At 53.2% G+C, this 23,113-nt stretch overlaps 1 protein-coding gene across 1 annotated transcript; it reads left to right on the forward strand.

Moving 5' to 3' along the window:
• The first annotated feature begins 5,341 nt into the window (after positions 1-5,341).
• On the forward strand, positions 5,342-21,816 carry BPIFB3 (BPI fold containing family B member 3). The gene is made up of 15 exons (XM_072799757.1): positions 5,342-5,456; positions 6,191-6,347; positions 7,775-7,879; positions 8,336-8,476; positions 10,418-10,481; positions 12,272-12,332; positions 13,078-13,169; positions 13,289-13,486; positions 15,178-15,231; positions 17,137-17,307; positions 18,138-18,205; positions 19,416-19,458; positions 20,162-20,225; positions 20,724-20,800; positions 21,571-21,816. Exons 1-15 carry the CDS (start codon positions 5,342-5,344, stop codon positions 21,598-21,600), a joined length of 1,440 nt encoding a protein of 479 aa, XP_072655858.1. The 3' UTR covers positions 21,601-21,816.
• The last annotated feature ends 1,297 nt before the right edge of the window (positions 21,817-23,113 follow it).

Consider the following 23,113-nt stretch of genomic DNA (forward strand, 5'->3'; position numbering starts at 1 on the left):
TGTTTTTTTTAAAGATTTTATTTATTCATGAGAGACACACACACACAGAGAGAGAGAGAGGCAGAGACACAGGCAGAGAAAGAAGCAGGCTCCATGCCGGGAGCCTGACGTGGGACTTGATCCTGGGACTTCAGGAGCACACCCTGGGCCGAAGGCAGGCGCTTAACCCCTGAGCCACTCAGGGATCCCCCATCTCTCCCAGCCTTGCATGAAGAACTGGAAGCTCAGAGAGGTGAAGTGACTGGCCTAAGGGCACACAGGCATGCAGATGGAATATGAACCCTGTCTGCCTGAGTCTGAGTTTCCTCCTTCCCTGTCCTCCACAGTCAGCAGCAGGATGCATCATCCTCCTATAAAGAAGCCAAGGTCTGAGGGCACCTGGGTGGCTCAATGGTAGAGCATCTGCCTTTGGCTCAGGTTGTGATCCTGGGGTCCTGGGATCGAGTCCCACATCAGTGCCCCCACAAGGAGCCTGCTTTTCCCTCTATGTCTCTGCCTCTCTCTCTGTCTCTCTCATGAATAAATAAAATCTAGAAAGAAAGGAAGAAAGGAAAGAACCAAGATCCAGAGAAGGTGTGTGATTGGCTTGAGGTCACAGAATGAGAAGGAAGAGGGTCTTTGATTCAGGTTTCTGAACCTGGGCCCACAGCTATTGATTCTGAGGCCTGCCATGTAGCCCAGCCCTGGGAAGATGAACACCACACAATGTTCCCCAAATCTGTGTCCACCTCAGTCACCACTCATCCTGCCTTCTCTTGTCCCAACCCACTCTCACCTCTGGGAAGACCTCCCGGGATTTTGCCATCATCTCAGGTACCTCGAGCACCCTTTCTTAATGTCTTAAAGTCCATTTTCAGGATATTTGTCCTCAGAGTCAGATGGCTCAGGTGAGGGTGGGCACCTAATTTGCAGATGGGGAAATTGCAGCTCTGTAAGGGAAGTCACTTGACAGTGAGTAACAGAGTTGGGGTTTGAACCCTGGAATTCTGGCTCCAGCCTGCACTCTAGGAGCAAATGCCTTTGGGGTATTTGTCCTTTGCAAGTCCCTCCCCTGCTCTAATCCCTTCCTTGGCTCCCCATCACCTTCAGCAGGGCTCTTCATATAGCTGCACATCAGATTGCCCCCAGAGGCTTGTTAAACCTGCCAGTTCCCAGGCCCCTCACCCCTGGCCTCCTAGGTCACGGTGGTAAGGTGGGGCCTGGAGATATGTATTTCAGTTCCCATGGGCAGAACCAATCTCTGACTTGACTTGGGAGCCTGGGCCCCAGCTTGCAGGTGTCTGGGGGTGTTGGTGGTGATTGGAGTCTTCTCTGGGGCAGAGTCTAGAAGGAAGGTTGGCAGATAAGGCAAGTCAGACTAGATAGCACTTTTCTCTCATCCAAGGGGCCAGGCTGGTTAAAACGGGGAGTGTTAGTCAGATGGCCTTGCTGGCCTCCTGGTAAGCTCTGGCCATTGGCTTCCCCTTCAGGGCTGTGGCTCCCTGAGTATAGGACAGGGAGGAATGAGAATGTTGATCCCACGGGCCATTGGGGAAGATTTGATGGGTTCACACTTCAGTGTCTTGCACATAGCGAGTGCTGGCTTTGCCTCCTCTTCCTTCAGATAAGTGTCTTACAAACGCTGGAGATGCCCAGGCGAGGACATGGAGCAGCAGTGCCTTCCCAGACTGCCGGCGGGAGCACCCGATGGCAGAGCCACCTTGGAGAGCCCTGGCGGTATCTGGGGAAGCTACTCTTGCGCACACACCACTGCGCTCCAGAAATCCCACTCCTGGCTAGTTACCTGAGAGAAATGAAAAATAAAAACATAGGCCCACACGAAGACTTGACAAGAATGTTCCAAGCAGCTTCATTCATAATCAGCAACAACTGGAAAGCCCAGGCGCCTCTAGCAGGAGAATGGATAAGCAAACTGCGGTGTGTTCACGTGCCGGAGCAGTAGACAGCAAAGAAGAGCACATCATCACATCTCACGACATGAGTGGATTTCAAAGACACGGAGCCTGAAGGAAGCCACACACAAAACGGTATCCATGTGCGACTCCACGCACGTCCCCTGAAGAGCCCCTGGAGCTCATCCCTCATGTTGGAGGTCAGGACCGTGGTTATCCTCAATGGGCAATGACTCGGAGGGGACACAAGGGGCTTCTGGAATACTCAGTTTGTAAATATTCATCAAGCTGTAACTTAGATCTGGGCCCTTCTCCATCTGTGCTTTCTATTTGAATAAAAAGTTCGTTGTTAAAAAGTGATGTGATTGAGTCACCTGGCTCAGCAACCAAAGTGATAAGGATGAAGACTGTAAGAGCAGGGGTTCTGAGGTTATCGGGTGAATGAGGCAAAGACCATCCCTCCTCCCCATCTCACCAGGCTGAGGTTCCGGGCCCCAGGCAGGAGACAGAGCCACGAACATCCAGAAACAAGGCAATAGACCTCCATGTCACGGACCCTGACAGAGGGAATCCCAGGGGGCTGTGAATCACAGCCAGCTTGGGAGTCCGGAAGGCTTCCTGGAGGAGGGGATGCCTGAGCCAGTACCTGCAGAAGAATGGCAAACAAAAGCCAAAGTCTCTAAATCCATACAGTAACGTTCGAGCCCCATCACCTCCTGGGGCACATGTTCCCCGCTGCCCTTCCCTCTGCCTGGTGGGCTCTTCCCCAGAGATCTACCCAGCCCACGCCCTCTCCGCTGCAGGTCAAAGGCACACCTGCTCTCATCCGATGCCTCCTCTGACCACCAGATTGAAAATTGCACCCACCCCTGCTTTATTTTTGTCATTAGCCTCTGACTTATTATGTCATGGCTTTATCTGGTCCCTTCAGAGCTGCACAGTCCAATAGGATGACAATAGCCCTACAAGACAATTGAGCGCTTAAAATGTAGTGAGTCTAGATTTGGTGTGCTGTCAGTAGATTTTGCAGACACAGTGTGAGAAAAAGAACATAAATCATCTTATTAATAATTGTATATTGATTAAATGTTAAATGATAATATTTTGGATATATTGGGTTAAATAAACTGTATCATTAAAGTGAATTCACTTGTTTCTTTTTACCTTTTTTTTTTTTAAAATGTGGCTACTAGAGCATGTAAAATTGCACTATAGTTCTATTGATCATCTCCTTTGGGGTGGGGGTTTGTTCCTTCTGTTTATTGCTGTATCCCCAACACCTAACAAATAATAGGTACTCCAAGAACACCTGCTGAAGGGTGTGTGAAATAATGTATGAATGGATGGATGGGTGGATGAATGGATGGATGGATGGACGGATGATGGATGAAAGAATGAACTTCTCTTCACCATCATTGGCACCAGCCTCAGGAAGGGGAGAACCTGTTCTGGAGCCTGGGGGACACTGGGTCTTGGGAGGTGGGGGGTGGAGTTGGTGCTCAGAGTTCCTCTCTCCAGGACCCATGGCCATCTCCATGGCCCTTTCCTTGCCAGGCCGGGGATAGGGTGGCAGAGGGTCTTCCTTTCTTCTCTCCCTGGACTAGGTGGGAGGCAGGACAGATTCTGCATCATCAGGGTGGCCCTTGGGGAACCCTGGAGGGAGACTCCATAGGTGAATGCCCCATCCTGTCCCCAGCTCTGGGAGGAGGTGGCTGCCTCTGCAGCCCCACACCTTCACTCCCGCCCCCAGGGCACTAACCCCAGCCCCCACCCACTCTCCCTCCTCTCTCCCCCCAGAAGGAAGGCTTAGCCCAGGCCCACAGGAAAAACCACAATTTGCTTCTGACATAACACATTGACGGATTTCTGGCTGCTGTGCCCCTTTGTGTACTCAGAGCCGTTGTGGACATATAAGGGCTGCCCCCAGGCCCAAGAGGGTGGAGGAACCGGCAAGAGGCTGGGAACCTCCACCCACCCCTCGTGGAGCTGCAGGTGTGGGTAAGGCAGCCTGTGGCAGCCCCAGCCTTATTCTGGTCCCTAACTATTGACCCTGCAACCATCCTGCTGTCCCATCTGAATAATGGGCACAGAAAGAATGTACTGAAGAGGGCACTAGGGCTACCTGGAGGGTGATGGGAGAAAAAGCCCATTTTACAGATGGGAAATTGGGGCTCAGGCAGGGGCAAAGGCAGGGATGGGTGGGCTGAGGACAGAACGGTCCTACGAACAAGGCTTAAGGGGTGCCCATTTTTCTTTAGGCCATAGAAACCAACTGGTTTCCCATTGTGGGAATGTTTCCTTCTGTTAGGAACCCTTCCATAAGGTTACAGGGAGCCTCTCTGGGACAAGTTTTGGAGAAAGAAGACAGATACTGCTGAGATTCTATAGTGCATATGGCACCCACAGGTACCTTTGTGCAAGTGAGGAAAAGTGCCCCTCAGGGCAGACACATCCTGTGTCAAGCCAAATGGTTGGCTACTGAAGCGCAGCTGGATTTCCACCCACTCTGGCCCCCTCAGCAAGCACCCATCCAGCACACAATCATGCATGGAGGCCCCAGACACAGTCCCTGACGTCGTGGAGTTTACAGAGATGGCAAGCAAGGACACAAACACATAATATATTTTGTAAATTGTCATAGCCCCTTAAAATAAATATTCTGAGTGATGTTTAGCAGCTAACAAACTTCTTTAGATAAAGGAAAGGAGGGAGGCCTTTTCAAGCTGGTGACATTTATTCAGAACCTGAGATGAGGAGTCAGTTGTGCAAAGAACCAGGGAAAGAGTCTTCCTCATGGAAAGAACAGCATGTGCAAAGGACCTGAGGTGGAAAGGGACTTGGCATGTTTAAGCCCAAGGAGGTCGAAAAGGCAGGCAGGGATCTAGTGGGTAATGGCAAGAAGCTTAGGTTCTATCCCAAGGGCAGTGGGGAGCAGGATTTATGTAGAGGTTACATGAGGGGTTAGATGGGTATGTGAGCTGTCTTGGCAGTCACTCCATAGAGATAAGTTCCATCCTATGAAATTGGTAAGTTAGCAATGTTCTTGCCTTCCATCTCCTTCCTTCCAACATGGAAAGATAGTGGGAAAGGAAATGGGACATGTTAAATAGTGGGTCTCCAATCAGCCACACCTTCTAAAACGGCCTCAGGAGCCAATGGGAAAGCAGGGTCAGGAAGCGAAACTCCCATCCTGCTGTCCCAGAAAGGAAGGCTCCTCTGTCACTCTCCTTCAGAGATCTAGCAGGTCCAGGTTCAGAGGGGATCCAGAGGACTAAAACTTTTAAGTCAGGCACGTGAGCCACTGCTGTCCTGGGAGTGAGGCTGGACGGAGCCGGGCCAGGCAGGCGGGCAGGCCTCAGGCTGGTGATGGGGCACAGGGGTCAGGCGGGGTCTTGGGCATGAGGAACGCCTCAGGGTTCCTGCTTCTGCCCCTGACAGGTGTGCCGTCGATGACTTTGGGCATGTGGTCCTTGCTTCTCCTCTGGGGCCTGGTGACCCCTTGCCAGGGGCTTCTTGAGAAGGTGGGCACGCTCGCCCGGATCGACAAGGATGAGCTTGGCAAAGGTGAGCCTGAGGTGGGCAGTCTGTGAGGGGTCCAGCTGCGTAGACATCCGCGTTGATATGCCTAGGGTGACTGCTTTAAGGAAGCGCTGGAAACAAGCTGCGGTTCTCATCTACTCAGAGAGCTCCAGGGCTAAAGGTTTGCTTGCTGGCTCCCATGGGTGATCAGTTCACCTCCTCCTGAGAGGTGGACTGGGTGAGGTGGACTTCAGCCCTGTGGGGGCTGTGTCTGCCTCAGGGATGGGGCTGAGAGGGAGGGAGGAGGTGAAGAGGAGGGTGCTGGCTGAGCCAGAGTCTTTGCCCCTGTTTCCAGGGAGGGAGGACTCAACTAGGCATCGGGTGCTCTAGGGCCCAACGGCTCGGGGTGACAGTCTCAGGGGTAGAGCAGGGCAGTGGTGGACAGGAAATGCTCCAGGAAATTGGCCCGGCCTGCCCCAGCCTCCCCAAAGAGGACCCTTCTGTCTTGCCTTTCTCATAATCCGCAGAGTCAGGCCAGGGGTGCCCAGAAAGAGCAGAGGTCACCTCCCCCATCTTGGTCAAGAGCTGGTGGCTATGCGCTCCCTTCTTTGCTTCTGCCCTTTCTTTTGGTGCCATAGGGTGGCCCAGAACCAAGGAGCTCTCCATACTTTTGGCCCCAAACCTGATTTGCTGTGTGACTTTGGGCAAGTATCTGCCTTTCTCTGGGCCCTACTTCCTCTTCTATAAAATGAACTTTCCTCCCTTAACTCTCCCGGCAGCCATCCAGAACTCGCTGGTTGGGGGGCCCATTCTGCAGAACGTGCTGGGAACAGTCACATCTGTAAACCAGGGCCTCCTGGGCTCTGGGGGACTACTCGGAGGAGGCGGCCTGCTGGGCTATGGAGGGGTTTTTGACGTTGTGGAAGAGCTTTCTGGGTGAGTTCTCATAGGGCGGCCTCTCAACTGCCCACCTACTCTGAGCATTACAAGAAGGCTAGTCTTTTCTTTGCTCCAGGGAAGTGAGAAGAGATTGACTGTCTTCAGTTTGTTGACAGGCAGTAGGGGTGATATGAGAAGCCCAGAGCCTGAATCAGAAAATAATGAGCCCGCTGTGTATCAGGAAACACAGGAATGGCAGCATGTTTCTATAGTTGAGGGCTCCAGTTATGGGGTTGACTCCAGTTACTCACTGTGTGAGCTAGGGCAAGTTGCTTAGTCTCTCTGGGCTGATCCAGGTATCTGCCTGGCTGCCTCTCATCTCCTTTGGGTGTCTACTCCAAAGAACTGTGCTCTGACCAGCCCCTCTTTGTCCTCTCCCCTGCTTTCATGTTCTTCAGAAGATGTCTCATTCCCTTGCACCCCATATGTTTTACTGGTTTGTTTCTTGCCTCCCCTGCTAGGTTATAAACCCTATAGGGGTAGGACTTTGGTTTGGTTTGTTTATTGCCATGTCCCCAATATCATTAATAGTGTTTGATACACAATGGGTGTTCAAAACATTTTTTGAATGAATGAATGAAATTACATAATAGCTAATATTTATAACTTAATCACCACCTAGTCAGGATTTTCTGTGTAACTAGCACTGTGCTAAACACTGTAAATTAATTATCCCAAGGAATCCAGAGGTAGGACTATTATCAATGGCATTCAACAGGTGAGATTGAGGCCCCCGGCTATGAAGGGACCTGCCCAAGCTCACCCAACCAGAGTGGTGGTGGAGGTGTGTGGGCATTAATCACAGGCCTTACTGCCTGCCCCAGGTGGGTGGGAACCATTCCATGCTTGATGGTGAATCAGGGGAAGGTCAATCTGGATAGCCAAGAGGAATCAGCTAGCCGAAGGTGGATGCAGAATGGAAGGAAAGTCAAGGGAAAAGTATTCCAGACAGAGGGAACAGCCTGGAAAAAGGCCCAGAGGATAAAGAAAGCAATGAGCTGTTGGGAGCTATATTTGAGAACTCAGCTGAATTGCATGTGCATGAGTCTGGGGGGTGGGAGTGGGGAGACAAAGATCCAGGTCAGAGACTGAACCAGGTCGGAGGCCAAGGGGGTGGGGTGGGGAGAACACTTTAATTCACTGAGCCTCCAATGAGGATATTACCTTTATTGAACACATGTACCATTTGCAACATTTGAGGTGGGTACCAATATCGGCCCGCTTTACAGATGAAGAAACTGAGGCCCAGTGAGGTAAAGTAACTGGGCCCTCAGTTGGCTTTATGGGTTACAAATGGGATGTGGGACATAGCCCAGAGAGGCTCCAGGCACCACCTGGTCTGAGATGGCCCAGGTACTAAGAGACTGACACTGGGGGTGGAGGGGTCTGGGAGTGAGTGGCCCTCCCTTTGATGCCCATCCCAGCCTGAAGATTGAGGAACTCACACTGCCGAAGGTGTCACTGAAGCTGCTGCCTGGGTTTGGGGTGCAGCTGAGCCTGCACACCAAGGTGGGCCTGCATGGCTCTGGGTGAGTATGTCCCTGGGAACCTCTACCTGACTGCTCCCCAGCCCAGTCCACTGTTCCCAGAGTCTACCTGGACTCTGTTGCCTCCTCACCCCCATTTCACTGACCCGACCCCCATTTCCTCCCACTCTACTTCCTCTCCATACTGGTCCCTTCCTGGATCCCGCCCCAATATCCTCCCCAGGAACTTCCATGTCTGTCTGTCTGTCTGTCTCTCTCCCTAGACAGCCCTGCCCCATAGCCCAGGGCTCACTGGACGGGGTGGGGGAAGACAATGCAGGAACATGCCCCCTGGGGCAGGGGGCAGCGAGTGACAGGAAGGCATGGGGACCAGCCCACTCGCGGGGGCGCCCCCATCCGCCCCAGCCCCGCCCCTCAGGGCCCCTGAGCCCGGGGGTGGGGTGGGGAGGGGGGCCTGGCCGCCTGGCCACGCGCCCAGCGCGGGTCTGGGTCTCGCAGCCCCCTGGGGGGCCTCCTGCAGCTGGCTGCAGAGGTGAACGTGTCTTCACGGGTGGCGCTGGGCGTGAGCTCGCGGGGCACGCCCATCCTCGTCCTCAAGCGCTGCAGCACGCTCCTGGGCCACATCAGCCTGCTCTCGGGGTGAGTCCCGGTGTGTGTGTGTGTGTGTGTGTGTGTGTGTGTGTGTGTGTGTGTGTGTGTGGAGGCGCGCGCTTCCATCTCGGGCATGCGCCCTGGGGCGTCTCCCGGGAGGGGCCGGCTGGGCGGAGCCTGACTTCACCCAGCGGCGGTGGGTCCCGCCTGTTCTACCCGCGACTGGGACTCGGGCCCAGCCCATAGCAGTCACCCCCCGCTCCTGGGCGCCCCCCTTCTCTGCCCTGCCGCCGCCTGCCCGAGATCCAGCTGCCCCCCCCGCCAGAGCACACCCTGGCCGTCCCAGTTCCCCAGCTCGGCACGTCAGAGACCCCGCTCCGCCCCCGAGGAACCCTGGCCTCTGTCTGGACTCCATTGCCACTATCTGTAATGAGGACCTAAATTTGATGGTCCAGAAGGCTCTGGCACTTTTCCATCCGTCTCTTTCCCCAGCTGTTCAGGACACAGTGGCCCTCCCTACACTTGTGTTGAACCATCACTCCTGCGGGACAGCTGAGGCCCAAAGAGGGCAAGAGACTAGACTTGCCAAGATCACACACAGGTTGTGGCAAGGATGGAGATGGGCTGCTCTCTGGACCCATACCCAGGGCTTTTCCCCAGGGCTCTGCACCCACCCCCTGGGGCACCTGCCCCTCTGCTGCCTTACACTTTGCATCTCCCCATTGGTTTCTACACTCCAGGCCAAACCCCACACCCCCAGCCCATCTTTGTGGGGTAGCTCTGAGCAGTAAGGGGTCATCACACAGCTCTGGTAGCTCGCAGGAATAGAGCGAACCAGGGTTGCTCCTGTCTCCAGAAGGGCTTTCCAGGGTTTCCAGGTGGGGGTCTTTGGGCTCCTTTTTTTTTTTTTTTAAGATTTTTATTTATTTATTCATGAGACACACACGCACAGAAAGAGAGAGAGAGAGAAAGAGAGAGAGAGAGGCAGAGACACAGGCAGAGGGAGAAGCAGGCTCCACACAGGGAACCCAATGCGGGACTCTATCCCAGGTCTCCAGGATCAGGCCTTGGGTTGAAGGCGGCGCTAAATCCCTGAACCACCTGGGCTGCCCGTCTTTGGACTCCTTAAATCCAGGTGGCTCCATCCTGCTCCTTTGGGCTAGATGGGGCTTTGGAGAGAGTAGAGACCAGATGGTGTTGGTGTCCTGTGGTTCTGTGCTTGCCATCCCTCCTCCCCAGACTCCCCTAGTCTCCAAACAGGCCTGAGCCCACCTACACTCACTTCTCATCCTCAAGACTCCTTCTTGATCCAGCAAATATTCATTCATTCACTCAACAGATGTTTATTGAACTCTCACTCTAAGCCAGGCACTGTTCTGTGTACCAGTCCCGTGGAATCCTGGCAGCAACAATTTTTTTTTAATTTTATTTATATTCAATTAACATACAGTGTGTTATTAATTTCAGTGGTAGACATCAGTGACTCATCAGTTGCATATAACACCCAGTGCTCATTATATCACATGCCCTCCTTAATGCCCATCACCCAGTTAGCCCACCCTCCAGCAACCTTCAGTTTGCTTCCTAGAGTTAAGTGTGTCTCATGATTTGTTTCCCTCTCTGATTTCATTTTATTTTATTTTCCCTTCCCTTCCCCTATGATCCTGTCTTGTTTCTTAAATTCCACAAGGAGTGAAATCATATAACTGTCTTTCTCTGATTGACTTATTCCTTCTAATTCCGTCCACGTCGAGCAACAATTCTTTAAGGTGGGCATTGGACAGATGGGGAAATTGGGGTCATCCCCGGTTTCCACAGCAAGGCAGAGCCAAGATTTAAACCCGGGTCTCCAGAGCCTGAGTCAACCCCACCCCCTCCTCCAGGAGAGGAGACGGGAGATAGCCAGAGCCCCCTGTGACTGCTCTGCCCGTCACCCCAGTTGGCCACCCTGCATGGTGGCCACGCCTTCACACTTCACTCTCTGCACAGGCTGCTGCCCGCTCCGCTCTTTGGGGTCGTGGAGCAGACACTCTTCAAGGTGCTGCCAGGACTGGTGAGTGTGTGGGTCACAGGCCAGGCACGCCCGCCCCTCCCTTCCCTTCCGTCTCTCCTTCCTCAGCTTTGAGTAAATCTGGGCGCCAGGTAGGCTTAGGCTGTTCTTCCCTTGCACGCCCACTAGGTAATCCCATCCTGGCCTGCCCACCAGCGTCTGGGGTGCCGCCAGCCAGTCTGTAGGCCTGGCACCATCCATCCCCAGTCTTCCGGATCCTGAGTCCCCGGCTCCCAAATCCAAGTCCCTCTCTTGCCCCCTGCTCTGTCTTTGCCTCCTGTATGATTAGTAACTTGATACTTTTCTTTAGCTTTGAATTAAAATAGAGTCACTCAGTTTTAAACTGAATGAATGCTGAGCTCTGGGCTTGGCAAACATGTCCAGGAAACCGCCTGCATATGTATTAATGCATCGTGAGTCAAACACGTTGTGATTAGGCTGCTCCAGGATACTGGTGCATGGCCTGCTGGAGGAGTCCTGGGTTCCTCCAGGGGACATGAAGCACACCTGAGAAAAGCTGGTCTGTCCAAAGCCCCATTTCATGGAGGCCAGTGAGGGGATGATCTTGCCGCCAGCAAAGGACAGCCAGGCCTCCTGCCCCCCAGTCCTGGCAGGACCTCCATTGTGAGTCCTTGTGAAGAATACCTGAGGGAGCCCGTGGTTAGCAAAACTGCTGTGAGCTTGAAGCCGATTGGAAATGAAGCTCTGGGGGAGAAGGGAGGCTCGCAGCAGCAGCAAGGAGGCCAACCCAGGCCATCTCCGGCGGATTTCAACAAGGGGGAGTGGGTGGACTTAAATCACAGCCCCTAACCAGGGTCCCCAGGACAACTGACTCAAGGCAGGATTTGTGTGACTCAAAGAGGTTTTAAAATCAGGGTTAGTTACTAGCATTTAGAGATTGGAGGTTTCTCATAACAATCCAATTTCTGGCTCCCCTGGTGCAGTCAGCCACCACAGCTGCAGTCCCTCGTTCCTGCAGGTTACACGCGGGTAAGGGAGGAGTTGGGTGTTCCTCCTACCCGGCAGGGCCCCTCTGGTCTCCTCTTATTTATGTGACACAGCTGACCCCAGAAGCCCTGGGGTTGGGGGCCCTGAGTGTAAATGAAAAGGCAGTCCTCTCTTGTCTCTTTGAGAACAGCTATGACCTTGGAGAGGTCACCTTTCTTCTATCCCAGCAGTAGAATGAAGCAGCTGAGGGTCTGAAGGTTTGGACAGCGTCCCCTCTGGGCTTCCTGCTTCCGTGGACTCATATTCTGTGACTCCCAGACCCGGAATTCTGGAAGCCAGACCACGTGTCCTCATAGCCCAGGGGTTTTCAGTGAATGTGCGGTGGTGTAGTGTGTACAGTGGACGTGGCTCAGGCCTGACTCTCTGGGTGGAAGAGGGGGTTGCCCCTTTCTGTGTCTGAATTCTAGGTTGCCCAGTGCCCACCTGGATAGCAGGAGGGGCCTGAGACCTTGGAGGGGGCAGCTGCCTTTGTCTCCCTAGGGGAGAGCTGTGTCCCCACACCCCTCTGGCCTCTGAAATGTGCCTCCCCCATTCCCTGCACATCCTTTGAGGTTTTCTCAGGGGCCCACATAACTGGCCCTCTGCACCATCCACTCTGCTCTCTGACAACAAGTTCCGGCCCCTGCTCTGCCTCCCACCTGCATGTCCTCCAATCCAGCTGCACACTCTGACTTGCTTTGGTCCCCAGGACCACAGAGCAAATGATTTAGAGAAAATGCGGCTGTCCCCTGTGACCAGCTGGGGCCACTTCTATTTCCTGTAACACCTGTCTCCTCTGGATACAGCTGTGCCCCATGGTGGACAGTGTGCTCGGCGTGGTAAACGAGCTCCTGGGGACCGCGCTGAGTAAGCTGGGGCCCTGCCCCCCTTCCTTGCCCCTTCCCCCTCCCTCCCGTTATCCCAGTGGTGGTGGGGGGAGGGTACCAAGGGAAGAGGAAGGTGCAGAATCCTGGGGCCTTCACTTCCTCCTCAGACTGAGGAGGCCGCCACATGGAGGAGGTCTAATGGTGGGGTTCTGGGCTGAGGCCGGTTCCGCGGGGCCTGGAGGCTTGGAGCCAGCCAGGTCTCCCCCTGTGAGGGGCTACGGGCCACTTGTCCAGCACTGGCAGGGTGTCCGGCGCTGTCAGAAGCATGAGATATTATCTGGACAGACTAGATGACTGAGGCCCAGAGCTTAAGTCAGGAACCCAAAGTCTCCCTCCCCCCCCCCCACAGTGGCCTCCAATCTCTCTGAGCCTATAGATACATGGATGCCTTTGAAAAATATATAAAGATATAATCAAGATAAGGATAGAAAACTTAGGGGCACGTATGTCTCTATAAGTGGTGTTATGTGAGAGGCAGGGCAGTGTCGTGGTTAGTGAAATCCGCTCTGGAAAACAAAAACCTTGGCTTTGTCATTCTGTGGCTTGTGTGACCCTGGGCTGGTGGCTTCCTCTGTCTGAGCCTCAGTTTCTTCATCTATAAAATGCAACGACTATAGTGCCCAAGAGAATACTTAGTGGAATGCTAGGTATTGGATAAATAGAAGGTGGGCTTGTTATTACTGGGGGCTGGACTCATGGGGTCTTTCTCCCTCCTCCCTGTGCAGGCCTGGTGCCCCTGGGGGCTCTTGGGTCCGTGGAATTTACTCTGGCCACACTGCCTCTTATCTCTAACCAGTACATAGAGTTGGACATTAACGTGAGTGCCCACCAAGGCTCTGCCCACAGCTGGGGGTGGGGCGGGGTGCTGGCAGCAGCTGGGTAGGGGATGCTGGGTCAAAGCAAGGTGGATGAGCCAGGCTGTCTCCTCTCCTACAGCCCATTGTGAAAAACATAGCTGGTGACGTCATCGACTTTCCCAAGCCGCCCAAGCCACCCAATCCCCCCAAACCCATCAAAGTGCCCCCCAAGGAAGACCACACATCCCAGGTGGTTGTGCCTCTGTACCTCTTCAACACTGTCTTTGGGCTCCTGCAGACTAACGGTGCCCTTGATATAGACATCACCCCCGAGCTGGTAAGTGTGGCACCCTGTCCCACTGTGGCTTGACAGTGCTAGTGATGAGCTAGTCACATCATCAGGGGTCAGCCTTGACTAGCCGTCTTCTCTAACTAGAGGGGGTTGGACAAGTTTATAGCATAGATATGCCCACTCTTGTCCTTGTGGCAGATATGCCTAATTAATAATGGCCTTCTCCTTGGCTAAATCCGAATGGGACCTCTGAATGCTTCTCTATATGGCTCTCCAGGAAGTTACTTTCAAGTAGCCAAAATTGGCATATGAAATGTAGCTAGTTTTCCATCCCCATACCATATGAATCCTTCTGGAGTCAGAGTCCAATTTTATACTGAAGTATGAATGGTTAACATTTCCACTGCTTTCTCAAGAGCAGATTTGAGTTGGAGAGAAGAAAACAAGGGTTGGACTATACCTAAAGTTGCTTAGATATTTGTTCTAAAGCTTCTGGGACCTCTCTCCTTCCTTTCTGGCCCTTCTCATACCCTTACTGATGCCTGGAAGCCCCCCAGGAGCCTCACCCAGAGACATTTTTCTTAGACTCACCCTTTCCAAAGGCAGTGAGTCTGAGCCACCTGGGGCCTCTGCCTGCACTCAGGCCCAAGCAGCAAGGGTTGATCACTCATTTCCTGATAGTGGGGTCCAGAGAGCACTATGAAGGCCCATGGGAGGTAGAAATAGGGCCGTGGGCTGGGAGGCAATGTCTTATAGCTGGAGGAAGGAGATAGGGAAGGCCAGGCAGAGACTATGAGTGAAAGAATGAGTGTGTCTGAGCAGCCTGTGGGTATGTATGTGTGTGTGTGTCAGGAGAAAGGGATCTCAGTGAGCATGTCCTGGTTCAGTACACCCCCATGGGGTGATAACCGTGTGTTGGGTGAGTGTCTGGGAATCCTCTGACCAGGAGAGAATGTGTGTTTGTATGCTTATCCTGTGCGAAAAGTGACATAGGATATCCCACTGAAAAGTGGACATGTGTAGCGCAGAGACCTCAAACATCGGAGCTGGGGGGCCTGGGTCATTATCGATGAAAGTGGGCCTGATAGGACTGTAGTGAACCAGAGAGCCTGTGCCCCATTTCTCTGGCACCTGCCACTTAGCTTCCCCAAGGGGATGGGGTACAGGCCCAGTGTGACCAGGTTTTCCAAATTTTTAGCTAGAGCCTGGCAAATTTGTATGAAATTTCCTGATTCATAAATACTGGAAGCAAATTCATAGCTTTTGAAAATACTATTTGGGTAAAGAGCAGAAATGCCTGGGATCAGATCCTTGGGCCTTCAGATTGTAAGTTCTGGCAGAGTAGTTTAAGAGTTCTCGAGTCAGCCTTCCCAGGTCAAATCCTGAGGCACAACTCACCAGCTTATGACCTTGGGCAGGAACATCAGGTCTCCCAACTGTACAATGGACAATGGGAGTCATCATAGCACCCACCTTTCTGAGCTAATGTAATGCTGAAATGGCAAAGGCACACAAAACTCTTAGCACGTGCCTGGCAAGTGGTAAACACTCATCATTGGCCCAGAGAAGGAACATGAGTGTCTGTAGGGATGTGTGTGTGTGTGTGTGTGTGTGTGTGTGTGTGTGTGTGTGATTGGCAGGGGTGGGGGGCTGTGGGCAAAACTACTTTGTGTATGCTGAAGAATTCCTGTCCTATCTCTGTGTTCACCCCACACCCCATTTGGTCTGGGGTCCAGGTTCCCAGCAATGTGCCATTGACAACTACCGACCTGGCGTCTTTAGTCCCTGAGGTGAGTGAGTGACCCTCTCCTGGGATTTGATCATTGTCCCTCTTTCCTGATAAACCTGAGTGAACTCCAGAATCTTCCTCAGTACAGCTCTCCAGACAGTTGCAATTGAATATTGAGTCCAAATTCACACTAAAGTTTAAATGACTAACACTTAAACTTTCCTGACAACAGATTTTTCTTGGAGAGGAAAGGATCAGAGTTTAACGGCCCATAAGTCAGCTGGGCATTTGTCCTGTGGCTGTTCTTCCCCTCCTTCCTGACTTCCACCTGCCTGACTTCATCTTGGTCTTGAACTTCTCTGCCCCCAGGAAGACGATTCTGGGTGCTTGTCTTGAGGAGGGAAGGGAAAGGAGAGGATTCAGGGAAGTTTGACTAGTGGGCATAAATCAATATGTGACTCCAGGGCCTGGCTTCAGCTTTCCTGACTGTTCAGCAGGGGCTGGACCAGCTAGTTTCCAGCTATGGGAATCTGAATTCATACTGAAGTTGAAATGACTACTACAAGGTCCATATGTAATAGCAGATTCTGGTAGAGGTTGGAATGAGGCCCAGAAGGTCTGGATTTCTACTGGGGAAGATGGAGGGGACAGCTGACTTTGGGGGCACAAAAGGCAAACTTTGAGGATGGTGATTCACATCAGCCTTAGTGGGCATGGTTGGGGCCTCTGCTTCTTGGAGTCCTTGGCTAAAGGGCATAGGAGTCTTAGGCAAAGGAGGAGATGGGGCCAGACATGCAGAGGAACCTTCCAAGAGCAGGAGTTGTAAGATGCAGAGGGACTTGCAGAAGGCAGAGGTGGCAAGAGCGGGGACCATGCCTGCAGCGAGCCGGGCCATGTCCCTCCAGCGTGGGGAGGCTGGACCTATCTCTAAAGGCAGAAGCCTTTGTTCTTGTAGTGTCAGAGCCCATGGCTCTGCTCTGAGTCTAGTTCTGTGGCTTCAGAATCTGTGGACACATAAGGATGGCACCTGGTGATTCCCTGTCATTATAACCCTGCAACTTTGGGAGTCAGGGCTGGATTGGTCCCTAGGTTCCAACCTTCAAATGATTCTAAACCTCTGTGATTCTGTGGTTTCCAGCACTTCTACAGTTCTATGATGACATGATTGTGAAACTTGGAATCTTCTGATTGTGTGATTCATTCATTCAGTCAGCACTATTCACTGAGTACCTACTATGTCCCAGGCCCTGTACTAGGTGCTGGGAATGCAGAAGGAGCTAAAAATGAAAAGCAGGCCAAAGCCTCTGGGCTTCAGGAGCTGCCATCGTGGTAGGGGTGACAGACATTGAACAAATAAATAAGTAGAATATACACAGCGTCAGAAGGTGGAAGAGGATGGGGTGGTGAAGGCAGATTAGGAAGGGAGGGTGGTGCTTTTCAACAAGGTGCTTTGCAAAGGCCTCACTGAGGATGTGACATTTGAACAGTAGGCTGAAGGAGCAGAGGGTGGGGAGCACGCAAGTATCTGGGGAAGACATCTCCAGCCAGCTGCAGAAACAGGAAGTGCAAAGGCCCTGAGGTGGGAGTGTGCCTAGGAGGTTGGAGGAACAGCAAAGTGGCCAGTGAGTCTGGAGAGAATGAGGGGCCAGTGGTACAGGGAAGATGAAGAGGAGGCCAGAGGATGGGTCACATGGGCCTATGGGTCTTGCAGGGGATTTTGCCTGTGAGTGAGACAGGAGCCTGATTCAGTTGTTTCATGGGTTGACATCTCCCAACTTGAATGTCAGTCTGGGGTGAGGAGGGGAAGGGGGCCATAAACAGGATGGTCTGGTTCAGGTAACCTTAGCACCCAGCATGGTGCCTGGTGCCCATTAGGTGCTCAGTGGGTGTTTGTTGACTGGCTGATTCTATTATTGGAGCATTGGAGCTGCCATCATGCCCAGGCCCTGCCCCTCCTTCTCTCCAGGCCCTGGGAAATTTGCCCCCAGGCCAGCAGCTCCTGCTCTCGATGCGGGTGAAAGAAGCACCCTCAGTCACACTCCAGAACAAGAAGGCCACCATCTCTATCCCAGCTAACATCCATGTGCTGTCCTACCACCCTAAAGGGACCAATGAAGCCCTCTTTGAGCTGAATGCGGTGAGTGGCCGAGGTAATGGGAGCCTGGCACTGGGGTTCTGAGAGGGGCCGCCCTGTCCAGGGCGTTGGAGGTGCCTTCCCCCTGATTTCTGGGTGGGAGGCTGGGCAGTGTGGCACGACACAGGAAGTCCCCTTCCCCCATTGTCATCATCTGAGCTGAGGCCCAGGTGCCCACTTAGACTCCTGCCCACTCCATCATCACAAATCTGTCCCAGCCCAAGTCCTGTCTGCTCTGCTTTCCTCAGATCTCAGGAATGACACCCCCTCCCCCTGCCCAGATATCACCCCAATGACTCCCCCTACCCCCTGCTCAGATATCTCTCCAATGACCCTCCAGCTTGCTCCTGGCCTCCACCTCTGCTGGTTTTCCCAAACACGTAGCTGGTCGGAGGCAGATCCCTTCTCTGCTTGCTCTGTGCTCTGGCCCCGCAGGATCAAGCATCTTTGCCTGGTATTCAGTGCCCTCCACCCTCTGCTTTTCCCCTCCTTCTCCCCAAGCCTCAGCTACTCAGGGCTACCAGGTCCCACCTCTTCGCCTTCACTGGGCAGGGCCCACCACCTGCACCTGCAGTGCTATCTCCCCTCCCCACCTTGGCTAACTCTTCATCTTTCAGGATTCTGCTCAGGTGTCACCTCACTGGGGACGCCTTTCCTCGCCCCCCTGTATGCTGGATTGAGGGTTTCTCCAAGCTCCCAGGGGCCCCAGAACTTCCTTTCATACAACATTCCGAGGTGCCCTCGGTACTCTGCTTCTGTTGGCTAAAGCGGACCTGTCTGCAAGCTCCACCCGCCAGGTCATGGCTAGTCTCTTCCTGCTTTTCTCCGTGCAGGTTTTGACTTTGAATGCCCAGCTGGCTCCCTCGGCTACCAAGCTGCACCTCTCACTGTCGCTGGAACGGTAACGTGGGTGGGGTCCCGGGCCTTGTCCTTATGAACAAGAATTAGGGACAGACTAGAACCACCACCCATTCACCGAGCATCAGTTAAGTTGCCCCTGTTCTACCAGCCACATCCTTGCCTCCAGGACCTGCCAGAGAGGGGTCTGTATTAGCCCATTTAACAAATGAGACAACCGGGGCTCAGCGAAGCAGGATCCAGAGCAGGCTTCTTCCACTGCCCGTACTTGAAACCTGGCCTGGGAGATAAACCTGCTGCTGGGACACAGAGTCCAAATGTCTGAGTTATCAGCCCCAGAGACTAGCCACGGAGATAACTGTAAAATGCTTTGTCATTCCTGTGGACTAGTTATTTCTCTAATCTCTCCAACCCCTGTGGTAACTAAGCCCCATGATAAGCATAAACCCCAAGATGGTGATGTCGATGACAATCCTTCCTGACCCATGCAAAGCTCAGGCTCGCACAGTAGGTTGTCCCTGGAAACAGGTCTGCGGTCTGGGCCTCCACTCTGCAGGCCCAGTGATGTCACCATGGCCTGAAGCCTGGAGACCCACCTGTCCCTCCCCTAGATGTGGGGGCTTTCGCAGAGGTCTCTGGGATCCGCCTGTCCTGAGCCATAGGCACCCAGTGCTCACCTGACCCCATACTAGTGTCCCCCGCAGGCCCATCAGGTTGCCACTCCTCCCTGCAAGGCCGCATTGCCACCCCATTTCTAACCTTGCCCCCTGCCTGGGTTTGCTTCCCTTTCCTGGTGGCAGTTCACGCCTTAGCCCTTCAGGAAGTAGAGGTGTGTCTCCATGCTCTGGCCCTGGCCCTGTATCTGGGTTGCGGATGGATGCTTGAGTGCGTGCCTGCTGGATGCAGAGAACCCTGTATCTAGTGCTTAGTCTATGGGGGTGCCACCTCTTAGGGAGGTTCAGCCATTTGCCCAGGGCCAAACAACTTTGGGAGTGAGACTTAGGCTCCAGGGCCATAGAGTCAGAGGTAGCAGTCATCTCAGAAGAAGGTTAGATCCCTACAGGTCCATACAGGTGGAAAAACTGAGTGCCCTGAGTTGAGGCTGAAGAGAGGCAGAGTTGGGGCTGTAACCCTGTTTCCTGTTCCTGGAGAGCTAGGGGCGGGGCATGCTGGGAGTGGGGTGGGCAGAGCAGTGCTCAGCAGGTGGTGTGGAGGGGGCTGGGTCCCCTCAATCTCTCTCTTCTCTCCACCAGGCTCAGTGTCAAGCTGGCCTCCTCCTTTGCCCACGCCTTTGATGTAAGTTCCTGGGAGGGTGCGCAGCTGGCCAGTGGTGGGGGTCTTCAAGTGGGGGGTGGCAAGAGGCAGGGAGAGTCACGGGCTGACCTCAGTGTGGGCTCTGCCCCAACAAGCCAGAGTGGGCAAACCTCATAGCAAGTGTGCGTGTGTGTATGTGTGTGTAAAATAGTCACCATCTTAGGAAAGTGAATTTCACGATCTTCCAAAGTCTTGGAACCTCACAAAGTTGTAAGCCTTTAGAATTTCACAAGGGCTCCAAATTCTGGAACCTCACACAGGTAATAACATTCCTGAACTCATAAAGTTCTAACATTTCGGAGCTCCACAGAGCCCTTGATATCCTGCTTCTCAGAATTCTGAGTCTGGAGCCCCACATGGTCTCTAGATTCTAGAACATTCTAAGGGTCCCTGAATGGAGAGGAATCAAAGTTCTACTGGAGCTGTGCATGTTTTCTGCTCTTTCTCAGACACTGCACCTTTCTCTAGGAAGGCAACTCTTCCAAGTTCATGAGGCCTGCATGAAGCTGTCCTAAATCAGAGTGTCCTTTGGGATCATTGATGAACAGCCCCCCCAGGGGGCCCTGTGCCCACCAGGAACTGTGTCCTCAGGCTTGGTTGGGGGAGGCTCAGCAGCTGGACCTCTGGATTCCCTGCTGCTCCCCGTGAAGCCACACCTCCCAGCCTTCTCCGTGCTCTGTTGCAGGCATCCCGTTTAGAAGAATGGCTCAGTCAAGTAATCCGGGTGGCATACGTGCCGAAGCTCAATGGTATTGATGGACTTTGCTACCTTCTTGGAAACAGGGAGTGTCCGAACTCAGGACTGTCCAGTGTTCTGATAGAGACACTGAGGCTAGAGAGGGGTTGATGTCCATTTCTAAGACGTAGAAACTGAAGCACTGGTGTTTCCATTCAAACCACATTGGTTAGCATCTCCATCACACCAGACCCTGGGCTCCAAAAGCTGTCTGACCAGTGTCCTTGTCCTCAAGCTCACAATCCAGAGGGAGATAGTCATATAAACAAATGATTAGAATGTAGATGACTCAGAGTGTGCAAAGAACTGACAGGACCTCACACTGACAGAACCTGAGGGGAGCCACTGATGACAGTACAGAAAAGGACCAATTTTGTTTGGGTTTAGTAGGATGAGTAGGAGTCTGCCAATAAGGGAAACTGAGTCCTCAAGAAGAGAAATGGCTGGCTGACTCAAGGAAACTGGTCCCAGCCCCCATATACCTTTGCTCTCAACCATTTCCTTCTCACAGTGAACCTGGATGTTGGAATTCCCCTGCCGAAGGTTCTCAACGTCAATTTTGCCAATGCAGCCCTGGAGATCATCGAGGTGAGCTTCCCCCACAGGTATAGCCTAGATAAGCCTTAGGATCACCCTAAGGGGAATGCCCTGCCTGTCCCTGCATCGTTCCCTAAGTTGCTCAGGGCATTATAAGTTGCTTCACCTGGGAATGGCAAACAGACCACATGGGCTAGAACCCCTTCCTCATTCTCCCAGGGCAGACATTGCCAGTCGATCACCGCGTCCTGTCCTGTTGAATTGCAGGCACATGTCTGACCTATAGGATGGGATCTCTGATTCACTCACAGAGTCACAGCTCCCCTGGCCCAGGGGTAGCAAATCCAGGTCCCGTCTCTCCTTTATCCTGCGCCTGCAACAGGCATGGCTCATGGATCGTGACGCTTTTTCTTACTGAATATCAACACGGTCCCATGATCCTTTTCTGTTGGGTACCATTTTGAGTCTTAGACTGGCTCCGGGAGGTGGGCAGAGCAGGGACCTATGTTTCTCATTGGACGCTCAGGGATGAAGGAGGTCAGATTTCTGGCCCAAGGGCACACAGTAAATTAGCATGAGAAGTGGCACTTGAACTTGGTCTCCTGACTCGGGTTGGGAAGTCAGTGACCCCTCCCACACTGGGTGTCATTCATTTGTCAGCCACTCACTTGTTCCTTCATTCAGTTAACGAGTCCCTGCTGGGTTCCAGGTTCGTGCTAACCCCAGGGCATGGGGCCAGGGGGTGGCAGGAGGATTAGAGATGGCAGCAGGAGTGGAGGGTGCCATGGACGGGCTAACGGAGAACCGTTGCTCCTTTGCAGAATGCCATCGTGCTGACCGTGGCATCCTGAAGCTGAGCATGGCCACCCGCCCTCCCTGTTGAGGACCAGAGTCTGTGCACCTGCCCACCTGTCTCAGTCTCCCTCCCAGCCTCTAGCCTGTGTTGGTGACAGTGTTAGTGTCCCTTATCCACCCAGGACCACCCAGGCGCTCTGCCCCCAGTCTGGGGTGGGGACTGCTGGCCACAGGACTCCGCTGCGAAGAGTGCTTTGGTCTCAGTGGAGAGTTCTGAGCTTTCAATAAAGCACTCCTCTATCTCAGCACCTCCCGCCTGGTTTGTTCCTCAGGCACACAGGGGCCTCTGTTTCTCGAACCCTTGCCAGCTCCAGGCCAGGCCTCCTGGAGGGTGACGGACGTGAGGCTTGGTCATTATAACTTTGCCTCCCAAACTTACCTGGTTGGCCTGGGAAGCCCCTGTGTCTTGTCCTATCTTCCTTCACCTCTGCCTTGGGCTCCTCGTGTCCCCCTCCCCTGGCCTCCACTTCCCTTCACTCTCTCAATTTTTCTTTCTTCTTTATTTTTCTCTTTCTTTCTTTCTAAATTTTATTTATTTATTTGAGAGATAGAACAGAGATAGCAAGAGAGAGTGCAAGAGGGGAGGAGAGGGAGAAGCAGGCTCCCTGCTGAGCAGGGAGCTGATACAGGGCTTGATCCCAGGACCCCAGGATCATGACCAGAGCCAAAAGCAGATGTGTAACTGACTGAGCCACCCAAGTGCCACCTCTAAGTAACTGTGTCTTTCACTTTGTCCCTGAGTCTGTCTGATTCCGTGTCTGTCCATCTCTGTCTGACTTTGGGACACTTCTCAGAAGTGATTCTGAGCTGAAGGGTGAATAGGAATTTTTCTGGGAGAAAAGGAGCCAGCATTCCTGGACGCAAGGATGACCTGGTCCTGCCCCCAGAGGGATCCCTACTGGCTGCACAGCAGTGGTAGACTTCCCTTAGGATAGGTCTCAGAACAAACTACACCGAATCCTTACAGTGTGGATGGGGAAACTGATGCCAGAGAGGGGCCTGGCTGGCCCAAGACCACACCGCGGCAGAGTTGGTCCTGGGCTCTTCCCCGCTGCTCAGGTTGGGCTTCCTGGGTGGGTTCTGGGGAATGGCCTCAAGCTGGCACTGCTGGGTAGGCTTGAATGAAGAGGTACCAAAGAAGTTTTGGGGAGTGGCTCAGGATTTGGGGAGACAGGAGAATTGGAGCCCATCTGAATGTTTGTGCATTAATAAGAATGACCCTGTGACCACCCATCCATCCACCCTCCCACCTCCTTTCCCTTTCTTCCTCCCTCTCCACCACATCCACTCACCCTACAGTTGTCGGCCCATATTGGCATGGATGCCATGCCCAGTGCTAAGTGACATGTTGGGATTTATCCTTGACCCTTTTCTCACTCCCCTTGTCTTGCAACTCCCACGAGGCAGGGGTTAAGTGAGTGGCCCAAGTCAGCTCTCTGTTCATATCCCATCCCAGCTGCCCATTAGCCACATGGCTTTGGGCAAGTCATTCAATCTCTTTGACTCTCG

Source organism: Canis lupus, chromosome 26 (genome assembly GCF_048164855.1).
Source record: "Canis lupus baileyi chromosome 26, mCanLup2.hap1, whole genome shotgun sequence".
Classification (NCBI taxonomy): domain Eukaryota; kingdom Metazoa; phylum Chordata; class Mammalia; order Carnivora; family Canidae; genus Canis; species Canis lupus.